At 42.3% G+C, this 11,459-nt stretch overlaps 1 protein-coding gene across 1 annotated transcript; it reads left to right on the forward strand.

Moving 5' to 3' along the window:
• The first annotated feature begins 4,860 nt into the window (after nt 1–4,860).
• Nucleotides 4,861–10,746, forward strand: FZD7 (frizzled class receptor 7). Its single transcript, XM_026681287.2, has one exon. The coding sequence runs from the start codon at nt 6,746–6,748 to the stop codon at nt 8,450–8,452; it is 1,707 nt and encodes a 568-aa protein (XP_026537072.1). The 5' UTR covers nt 4,861–6,745; the 3' UTR covers nt 8,453–10,746.
• Nucleotides 10,747–11,459: the final 713 nt, after the last annotated feature.

The raw sequence follows: 11,459 nt of genomic DNA on the forward strand, positions 1-11,459 counted from the left end.
AAGAAAAATAACACTTGTGCATGCTGCTGCAAAGGCATGCAGGTATGCAGGAGCACATTTGAAATATTCCCAGCATTTAGGGTGGGGTGGGGTGGGGGAATAGAAATTACTGAAGCAAAAAAGTAAAAGCAGCTGGCCAAAAATAGAAAGGATAGAAAGGTAGAAAGGATGTAGATGTTCAGGCTGTAGAAGGCAACAGAAACAAAATGGGAGAAGGTGGTACCAAAAGTGAAGTCCAATATTAACAAATAGAAAATATTAACAAATAGAAAATATTAACAAATAGAAAATATTAACAAATAGAATATTAACAATATTAACAAATAGAAAAAAAATGAATTGTAAGAGATGTGATGCCCATCCAATGTGTCAGACTACACAACAATGTTCCCTGCCAGTTATTGAAAATACCAGTTTGGGGAAAAACCTTTTACACTTTAAAAAAAATAAAGCTGTAAAGCCTTCTTTTAAGGTTTTCATTCTCCAGTTCTGAATTTAAATTAGTCTTCCAAAGTTCCTAATTGCAATAAGGATTAGCATTTCTTAAATTCTAGTAATAAAAACAACTGAAGAATTTCCCTAATGAAACTGCTCTAGCATCCTGATCATATTTTTTATCATTATGTCATATATATTCTAAATATGCATTGTTTTTAGAAATGATTTATTTTATACAGAAACTATTATTTTACAAATGCAACAAATTAAGAAATCTGAAACATTTTTTTCAAATTCCACAATAGATGAGTTGAATACAAGAAGTTTTAAATTCAAATCTCACTGTAGCCATGGTCTTACCAGATAACTTTCATCAAGTCAGTGTTATCTCAGCTTCACATATTCACATGGGGTTTTTACTTCAATCACTTTACAGAGTTGTAAGATATTACTGGTTCTATTTATTGATTTAAAGTATTTTATGCAATCCAAGTGGTATACAAAAGGAATACACAATACATTTAATATATCATTTCATTTTTATTTTATTATTAAATATAGCCCCAATTTGATACTTATATAAACACTCAAGATACTTAAAACAATAAATCCAGTAATTAAAATAAGTTAGTCAAATCAACCCAACATATATCAAAATTAAAATCAGTATCATTAAGATTGGGTCTAATTTAAAAGAATGGCAAAACTGATGTGACTTTATTATTTTTGTCCCTTAAATACTAGGAGAGTACAGACCACACACATTTTCTGGAGAAGAATATTCCCTCAGCTGATGAAAGAGTAGTAGGACTGCTGACTTCACCTGGGAGATCAGACTCAAATCAACCATTGGTCTTAAAAATTCACCCGGTCATCTGTTGTGGTGGTGTGTAGAGTTTCCTGCTTAAGCAGGGGGTTGGACTAGAAGACCCCCAAGATCCCTTCCAACTCTGTTATTCTATTCTATTCTATTCTATTCTATTCTATTCTATTCTATTCTATTCTATTCTATTCTATGCTATGCTATGCTATGCTATGCTATGCTATGCTATGCTATGCTATGCTATGCTATGCTATGCTATGCTATTTTCTATTCTATTCTATGTCTCAGCCCAATCTACTTCACCTACCGTGTTTCTCACAAAATAAGGCCGAGTCTTATTTTTTTTTTGAGCCCCGAAAAACTGGCTAGGACGTCTTTTTGGGGGTGAATTAATTTCTTTTCCCCCTCTCGCGCACCAGCGCCGTCTCCAACAAAAAAGCGTCTGAGTCGCTCCCGCTTTTCCCCTGTCCCCGTAACAACAGGAAAAAAAAGATTTTGAGGTACCTGGGAGCACCGCGCGCTGCGTTTTGGTTTAATCCCGAGTGGCTGGGTGGGCGTGAGAAGAACCAAGCGAGCATCTCTGCTGCTGCTACCCTTGGTGCTCCAGTCTCGGGCTCTACAAGTTTGCAAAAGTCCCGGTGCACAGCCCATTCCTGCATTCCAAGCGCCCAGGCCAAGCTGCAGCTGTCCCTCTCTCACCAGTGCCGTCTCCAATAAAAGCGGCAGCAGCAGCGGGAACTGTGGAAGTTACGGAGGCAGCTCCCCCACCCGAGAAGCGGCTAAAATGCTTCCAGGGTTCCCGCTGCTGCTGCCGCTGTTATTGGAGATGCCGTTGGCGAGAGAGGGACAGCTGCAGCTCGGCCTGAGTGCTTGGAATGCAGGAACGGGCTGCACACCGGGACTTTTGCAAACTTGCAGAGCCCGAGGCTGGAGCACCAGGGGTAGCAGCAGCAGAGACGCTCGCTCGGTTCTTCTCACACCCACCCAGACACTCGGGATTAAACCAAAACGCAGCGCGCGGCGCTCCCAGGTACCTCAAAATCTTTTTTTTCCCTGTTGTTACGGGGATGGGGGAAAAGCAGGAGTGACTCAGACGCTGTTGTTGGAGGTGGCGCTGGCGAGAGAGGCGCCAGCACCGGTGGGAACTCTGGAAGCTACGGAGGCCTGAGAAGCGGCTGAAATGCTGCTGGACATCCATGCTGACACCGCCCGCCTGCTGACCCAGGTAAGGGACGGGTAAGGAAGCCCTCCGTGCTCCACCATGGTGTTAGGAGCGGCTGATGGTGAGGCGTAGCTGCCCGCGGAGCACTCCTAATGGCAAGTCCCCACCGCCTCCCCCCCCCAATTTTGCATGTTTTAAACTAGGCCTAAATTTGGGGGAGGGGTTTAATTTCATTTTATGCCTAGAAAACATGCTGGGTCTTCCTATTGGGGGGGGCCATATTGTTGGAGAAACACGGTAATTACTGCTGGGGGGAAACTGAAGATTCCCATATAAATCACCTTAAATTTCTGGGGGAAAATGGGATATAGATATGATAAATACAGAGTGTAAATGGCATGTGAATTTAATGACCATTTATTGGAGTGCACCTAATTAAAATAAGCAGAATGTTCCAAAACAACAGTTCTGTGGCACCCTAAAACTGTCAATTATTTTTATGACCTAAACTGTCATGGATTAGTCCACTTCATTAGAGGCTAATCAACAAAAGCATATGCTGTAATTAATTTAGTTAGTCTTTCAGGTTCTGCTGGTTTTGCTGCAACAGATTAACATGGCTATTCTTGTGCAGGATATTCAAATCAAACCAGACATTTTCTAACAATTAATGAACTAAATGAAAACTTTATGATTGTAGCATTATTGAACTTTTAAGAAAACAAAAAAAGATCAAGGGTTCCTTTAAAAGCAAAAATTAAATATTAGAAGTACTGTAAGAAGTTAGCACCTACCCCTCTCCTAGAAAAATGAAATATCCTAGGAAATATTAAAAAGGCAGAATATTTCCCCTAAGAAGAGTAGAAACTCAGAAGCAGAAACTCACCTCAGAAGCAAAAGCTTACTCCCACCATTGCTAATGGACCATTACTCTGGCCTAGGCCAGTCTATTTTACATAAGAAAGTTCTCCAGGTAGAGCTATAATAGCCTTTCATTACATCCAGCGAGGCTCAACCAAGCGTGGGGCTCAGGACAGCCTACAGAGTTGCTCCTGCATGGTCCCATGGGAGTCTGACAACCAATCAGAATACAAGCACAAATTCAAATCCCAACATCTTGAAGCATGTGATCGCCCTTTTCACCTAGGAGCTCCAAGGCATGTGATCCTGTCCACCATTAAACCATATTTCCGAGCAGTCACCATGTTTCCAGTGTCTTTCTTCCCCACTTGGAACTGAACCCAGAAAGATCATTCTTCCAATAGTACTTAAATATTTTAGGAGAAATATAAATCTGTGATAAAGATAGGCATTCTATATAGACAATTGAATATGGATGACAAACACTCTCGATCCTATTTAAGCTAAAACAAATACTACCACAGATTTAGTAATGTTAAACACAATGGTTCCTACTGAAGACCTTACTTTTGATATGTTACTAGTGTAACCCTTCTAAAAAAGTTTTATATGACTAAGCTATATGTGGTTACAAAATGTTTTTAACCACAAAGCTTTAGCATTTTGCAATTACAAATAAAAAAACAACTGCTTTCTTTCCAGAATCAAACTAAAAGCAAGTCAAATCCTGCCATTAAAATATATATTGCAACATGACAGCTGATTACATGAGAAAAATAGAATTGTGTAGGTGTAAGACTGCAATTCTTTGTATAAGTCTTTATTACTTTTAAGTGAGAATATCTTTCATAAGTGCTATCAAACATGGGGGGGGAGGAGGAGGAGGAGGAGGGAGGGAGGAGGAGGAGAGGGAGGAGGAGTTATTTAATGAGGACAACAAAAGATGAAGACTTTAATGAAAAGAACAGATTGTATGTGATTGTAAGAAGACTGAGCATACAGAATTTTTGATAAATAAAGTGGCCTCTTGATTCACTGGAATCTTTAAAAAAGCACTAGTTATTGGTAACAAGAAAATGTCAGAATCACAATAATGAAAAAGTAGCTGAGAACCAAAAGACTCTATGGGGATTCCAAATATAAACTGATAAACATTTAAGCCCATCATAAGCTAGACATGCCTTGAGTTTGATACCCCTGGTAGAGGGTTATTTGCCTGAGCAGGAGGTTGGACTAGATCTCCAAGATCCCTTCCAATTCTGTTACCTCTTTATTCTATTCTATTCTATTCTATTCTATTCTATTCTATTCTATTCTATTCTATTCTATTCTATTCTATTCTATTCTATTCTATTCTAAAACGTACATGTGATTGGGAAGCTAAAGCTGCAAACCCAAATCCTTGTGGTGGGAGATTAATCTCTGGGTTATGTTCATGAGGCTATTTGCTCACATTTACACTGCATATTCGACCAAGCTTCATGAAGGTAGTTCTTAATCAAGTCTATCTTTCAGGTAATTTCCACCTCCAGATCCCCAGCAGGTTTAAATTATGACAAGCAAAAGTATTCAATAATCTTTACTATAAGCAAAGGAAAAATTCAACATAAATGTATTTTAATAGATGTTTAAATGCATTTTAATAAATGTTTCTAATTCAAGCTGCATTCCTCCAACCATTTCCTTAAATTGTTGGTGTCCTGCTAAAGAAATTGAGAGCAAGCATACACCAGTTCGGTTTGTGATTTTGGATTTACGTATTTCCTGCTGTACGGAAGGTCTTGTACACATACATCAAAGTCTTGTACACATAACTGGGGGATGAGGTTTTTATGATGAAACATGTAGTCAATCTTATGAGTTTTGCACCATTTAAAAAAGGATATATTCTCAAAAGTAAGCAACTGTGGATTTAAAGCACTGGACTAAGTCTAGTATAGAAAACATTTTAAAAGTCTTGAGTCTATTTCTTTTGTAACCTACGTGGTTTCAGGTTTATCTTCCACAACCCCAATTACTGTTTTCACATTTTCAAAATATTTGCTGTTATTTTGAATGCCGGCTCTTAAGTATTTATGATGGAGGGGAATCTTATTCAATTAGTTGAGGTAAAAGAACTCTATAAAATTCAGTGAATAAAGATATTTTTTTCAGGCCATCATGCATGTGAATTTCGGGCTTTCAAAAAATTATTTTAGGAGGGCCGTAGTTGTTGTATATGCGGAAAATCCCTTTATAAAAAGAAAAAAGTTAATTTCGAGCACAGTTGTATGCGATTCAGCTATGTCCTGATTTCTCTCGCTCTCACTCTCTCGGCGTCTTCTTTTTAAAAAACCAGATTCCTTCTGATTTTTGCCTACCAGAGATTAACACCGTTCTTTTTTTCCACTATCCGCGCGAATAAGCGTCCCTCTCTTCCATTCAGAAGTCTGAAACTTTCTTTCAACTTTTCTGCAGAAGAATCCACCATTACAGAATCCATGCTCTTTAGAGGCTTTTATCTTTCTGTCCAACCCTCAACCGAGGTACGGAAGCAACAGAATATTCCATTGGTAGAAGCTTCAGTTCTATGGCCCGCCCGCTGTTCGGTTGTGAATGGGGCGAAGGGGTGGAGTTCCATGGAATACAGACTTACACATACACGAATATATATATATATATATATATTCAAAGTGCAGGGGCGTCTTTTTTCCCGTTTTGTTTTTTTGTTTTGTTTTTGCTTTTAGGGTGGATGTTGCTTGTTCCAACGGCAGCTAGTCTCTCCTGTTGCTGCTGGAGAGAGAGATTTCATCTTCCATGCGTAAGGGCGCCGACGGGATATCGGACTACTCATGTTTCTTTTTAAAGGATTAGCCCCATTGCTGGTAAAGGAGATAATTGAGTGATTGGATTTTTTTACCCCCCCTCCCCCCAAAACAAAGACTCCACACCGAACTCGTCGATTAAGGCACGCCTGAAACGAAGAAGTAAGAGTAAGCCAACTTCTTGAATTCCCGAACTTTGGAGGGTTGAACAGCCAGCTGGGAAGTGAAGCCAGTTCCTGCGGTCGAAGTTGTGAAGGATCCTCCCCTCCTCCGTCCCAAGATTGCTTCGCGGCCGACCGAAGAAAGAAGACGACGCTGTTGGGCGCCGTCAAGCTCTCTCTGTCTTCGGTGGAAGAGAATACACCGGAGTAGCGTTTCGCCTTGCAACCCTAGCAAAGAATTACCATCCAGCCCTTGGCGAGCGATTAACGAGAGAGCCGGTTTGGCGAGCGATCCGCCTCTTTCACCTCCTCCACCCGAGAGCAGACTGCGGGAAGAGCGAAGCCAGCCTTGTGCCGCCGCTGGCCCTCTCGGGGGTCTGGGCTGGGCGCCGCCGATGCTTTGAGACTCAAGTGCCTGTGGGCTGTGAAGAGCCGCTTCCCGCCGCTTGCTGCCAGCCCGCCGCGCTCGTTCTTTTCCTTGCCGCTGCCTCGGATCATGGATCGAGGACCGAGAGCAACGAGGCCGGCCCCTGCTTCCTCGGGCCTGGTCGTCTTCCTGGGCTTCCTATGCGGGATTCCCTGGGGCTCTGGCGCCCAATCTTACCATGGGGAGAAAGGAATTTCTGTCCCGGACCACGGCTTCTGTCAGCCCATTTCGATTCCTCTCTGCACGGACATCGCCTATAACCAGACCATCCTGCCCAACCTCCTGGGGCACACCAACCAAGAAGACGCCGGGTTGGAAGTCCATCAGTTCTACCCGCTGGTGAAAGTGCAGTGCTCGCCGGAGCTGCGCTTCTTCCTTTGCTCCATGTACGCGCCCGTCTGCACCGTCTTGGAACAGGCCATCCCGCCCTGCCGATCCCTGTGCGAGCGGGCTCGCCAGGGCTGCGAGGCCCTGATGAACAAGTTTGGCTTCCAGTGGCCCGAGCGGCTCCGCTGCGAAAACTTCCCCATGCACGGCGCAGGTGAGATCTGCGTGGGGCAGAATACTTCGGACACTTCGGGAGCGGGAGGAGGGCCCCCCGAAAGTGCCACCGCTTATCCCACCCCGTATCTGCCCCATCCCACAGCTCACCCCCTGCTTCCCACCAATTCTGGCTTCTCCTGCCCACGGCAGCTCAAAGTACCCCCCTACCTGGGCTACCGCTTTTTGGGTGAGAGGGACTGTGGTGCCCCTTGTCAACCAGAACGCCCCAATGGGCTGATGTACTTCAAGGAGGCTGAGGTTCGCTTTGCCCGTCTACTGGTAGGCATCTGGTCAATCCTATGTTGTGCCTCCACCCTCTTCACTGTCCTGACCTATCTGGTGGACATGAGACGCTTCAGCTACCCTGAGCGACCCATCATCTTCCTCTCTGGCTGCTATTTCATGGTGGCAGTGGCCTATGTGGCTGGCTTCCTGCTGGAAGACAAAGTGGTGTGTGTGGAAGGTTTCTCAGAAGATGGCTACCGCACTGTGGTGCAGGGCACCAAGAAAGAAGGGTGCACCATCCTTTTCATGATCCTCTACTTCTTTGGCATGGCCAGTTCCATCTGGTGGGTGATCCTCTCCCTCACCTGGTTCCTTGCTGCTGGCATGAAATGGGGCCATGAGGCCATTGAGGCCAATTCCCAGTACTTTCACCTGGCTGCCTGGGCCGTGCCTGCCATCAAGACCATCACCATCTTAGCCATGGGACAGGTGGATGGGGACGTGCTCAGTGGAGTCTGTTATGTGGGCATCTACAGTGTAGACGCATTGCGGGGCTTTGTCTTGGCCCCACTCTTTGTCTACCTCTTCATTGGCACCTCCTTCCTGCTGGCTGGCTTTGTGTCCCTCTTCCGTATACGGACCATCATGAAACATGATGGCACCAAAACCGAAAAGTTGGAGAAGCTCATGGTGAGGATTGGCATTTTTAGTGTCCTCTACACAGTGCCTGCCACTATTGTGTTGGCTTGCTACTTCTATGAGCAGGCCTTCCGGGACATGTGGGAGAAAACCTGGCTCCTGCAGAACTGCAAAAGCTATGCCATTGCTTGCCCCACCAATGTTGCCCCAATGAGCCCCGACTTCACTGTCTTTTTGATCAAGTATCTCATGACCATGATTGTGGGTATCACAACTGGCTTCTGGATTTGGACTGGCAAAACACTCCAATCTTGGAGGCGCTTTTACCACAGACTCAGCACTGGAAGCAAAGGAGAGACTGCTGTATGAGGGTCCCTTGGCTTCTTCTCCCCTTGCGTTGCAAGGAACAAGGGCTTGGACCATTATTCCTTCAGACTACCTTTGCTTCTCACCAAGAGACCCTCCATCTCTAGACTGTGCTTCAGAATAAATATTCTCTGAGAATTTGCTTATTCCCTCATCATGGCCTTCTCACTTTCCAAATGGTTCTGCAGTATCTGTTTAGAGTATGTGGCATAGTGCCAAGAATGGAAGTTTGGGACAAAAAGAGGGGAAAAAAACAAGCTATCTTTTTTACTGCGTGACAGGGTGCCAAATCAGACCCCTCCCCCAAATCAGCATCTTAGTTTACAGTCTTTCTAAAGTTACCCAGGAAGCTCTGAGAAGGGAGAAAGTGTGTGTTTGTGTATGCGCACACGTGTTCATGTTCACTCCTTTTAAAAAAGGAAATTGCCAAATAAGTCTTAATGGGGGTTCCTCCATATTGTAGCAGTGCAGTCCACTGCAAACTTACTTGGAAGTTTAAACTCCACCGGATTCAATGGGACCGACTCCTAAGTAAAGGCATAATGGTTTCCAGCGATGCAAACTTGCCTTGGGAGCAAGTTACCTCACACTTAGTTGAGCTTAACTTCTGAATCCGCAGCGCATGGGTTTGGTCAGGCTGTAAGGAAAATTCTGCATTCCAGTTTTCAAAGTTTTCTTCCTGGCTGATTTGGGTTTTGGCAAAAGAGTCTTGCTGAGGTTTTAGGGAGGAGCAAGGGTGGGGGAGGAAAGAAAAGGGTCTGAAAAAGAAGTGACATGTTGATTTTTGATAGAATGGCTTTAACTCTCTTGTCTTTTGTTAGAGGAGACAAAAGAGAAACAAAAGTGGGTTTCTCTGCAGCAAACCATAAGCAGGGGTTTGGTTTTTATGGCGAAACTAACAAAGAATTTGTTGAGGTTCAGCTAGAGCTGTGAGTAATGCAGCTCTTTATTTTCTTTTTATGAACACAAGGGAAAGGGTTTTCAGGAAACCCTGTGTAACTGGAGAAAAGCTGAGGTTGTCTCTCCCCCCCCCCTTTTATTTAGAACAACAAAACAGCCAATAATCAAACAAGCCTTTTAAAGCATCTATGAGGTTTTATATTCACAAGGTTAGAGTTGGTTTCCCTGGCTGATCATGTGTATCGCTCTTTGATTTATAAATGGGGCCGAGGGAAAACCTAGAATCTGAGAAAGAGGAGGAAAAGATATTTTGCAGTCCTGGTTGAATCAGGGAGGCACCTCAATATGCTCTTAGATTCCCTTGAAACCAATAGATTCTTAATTGTGGCCTTCATTGGGAATCAGTTTCTTGCAGATATTTACATGAACTTGAAGTACTACTACTTCAGGGAGTTTATTCATTAGTGGGGGCATTTAGGAATACAGCCTTAATTCTACAACAAAAGATTGCCTTGATTAAGGCTATGTTGATGTACCTGGGAAAGACCCCATTCTATCCTGCATCCAGTTTAGATTCAAGGATTTAGACTCCCCTGGTCGCACACAATCACTCTGTTGAAAGTGCTACAGTCTTAGGAACTCCTATCTAGAAAAGGTCCTGTGGAATTCTGTAGAATCTGGTTCCTGATAAGGAAAGGTTTTTTCAGCTTAAGGAAATGCTGGAATTGATGTGTCTTATTCATAAACTGTGTTTTCTTTCAAGATTCCCTGCATTCCTTTCTTGAATGATCAGCATATTAAATATGTCTGAAGTTAAAGTTTTACATCATTATATGTATCATTTCATCAAAGAGTCCACTGATGGAAATAAATTGATTTCAGAAGCCTTTCTGAAATGCTACATTTCACTAGCTAGCTTGCTGGAAACATAAGGGGGTTCTATTTAATTTTATCCATTAGATTAATTTGAGAACTGGGGGCTTTTAACAAGCCATACTTGGATTTCCCCTTCCTTCTCCAGAATGCACCAATATCTTTTTTAATGAATGGATACCTTTACAAAATATTACCACTATTAAAAAACGAAGAATTGAAAAGGAAGGGAGAAAAGAATTTCTAGTATAATACTGGGGAATAAACAGCAAGAAAAATGTTCCACTGATTCATTTGTAATATCTGATTTTCCTGTTTCTGATACTTTGGTTTCTTTGGGAATTTTTAAAATGAGCATAAGACAAGCTAAAAATGCATAATGTACATTTTGTAAATCTGACATTTCGTAAGAAAATATATATGTATTTATGTTTTTACTTAACTTTTTTGTTTTCAAAATTTCTCTGTAAGACGCATTTCTTGTATATGTACAAGATACAAAAATAAATGGATTTTTAATATAATTTGTGAAAAGTTGTATTATAATTCGATATTTTCCCCTGCACTTCATTAAACGTGTTAAAACTTTATTGCGCTGAAGAAAAAAAGTTTTTATTGAAGAGCTGTTCCTAGGCATATTTATTTTAAATAAATATTATGGGTCTTTTAAATGAATATGTCTAAGACTGGGCAGTGCAACGCAGCATGTTCAGACTTGACTACAAGTATTTACTTGAAGGGATTCCAACCAATTTCCAAGATGGCCTCCTGCTGTGATCTGGTATGTTAGGCAGCTTGTCCAGTGCCATGAGGTTATGGGAATTGAACACACCTGGAAGATTCCAGGTCCTAAACAGCTGGATTACAATATATTTGTCTTAGGCAATAGTTGTTACTGCAAAGTAAAAATAACTCTTATGAAATCGATAAGGATTGTCTTCAAAGCTAATGTTTCTGGATTTCTAGTGGCTCTTCTGGTATTGATTTAGTATCTTTGCTGTCCTATCTAAGAAAAGTCCAAAGTCCTATCTTAACCAGTCTCCTGTTCCCAAAGCAGCCAATTGAATGCCTCTCAAAAGCCCACAGGCTAGTAAGGAGCATAAAAGGCTTTTCTTATTTGTGGTTTGTTCCCAGCAACTGATAGTCAAAAGCATTCCACCCTCTCACATTAGGGATAATGTAGAGCCATTGTGATTAATAGCCACTATTCATAGCTTTTCTGATCTCAAAAAACACA

This window comes from Notechis scutatus, chromosome 1 (assembly GCF_049901735.1).
Source record: "Notechis scutatus isolate UNSWTSFEM ecotype Mainland chromosome 1, rNotScu1.2, whole genome shotgun sequence".
Lineage (NCBI taxonomy): Eukaryota > Metazoa > Chordata > Lepidosauria > Squamata > Elapidae > Notechis > Notechis scutatus.

What these genes read in the sequence shown, in the direction of transcription:
- FZD7 (XM_026681287.2), top strand. Translation starts at nt 6,746, where the DNA reads ATGGATCGAGGACCGAGAGCAACGAGGCCGGCCCCTGCTTCCTCGGGC.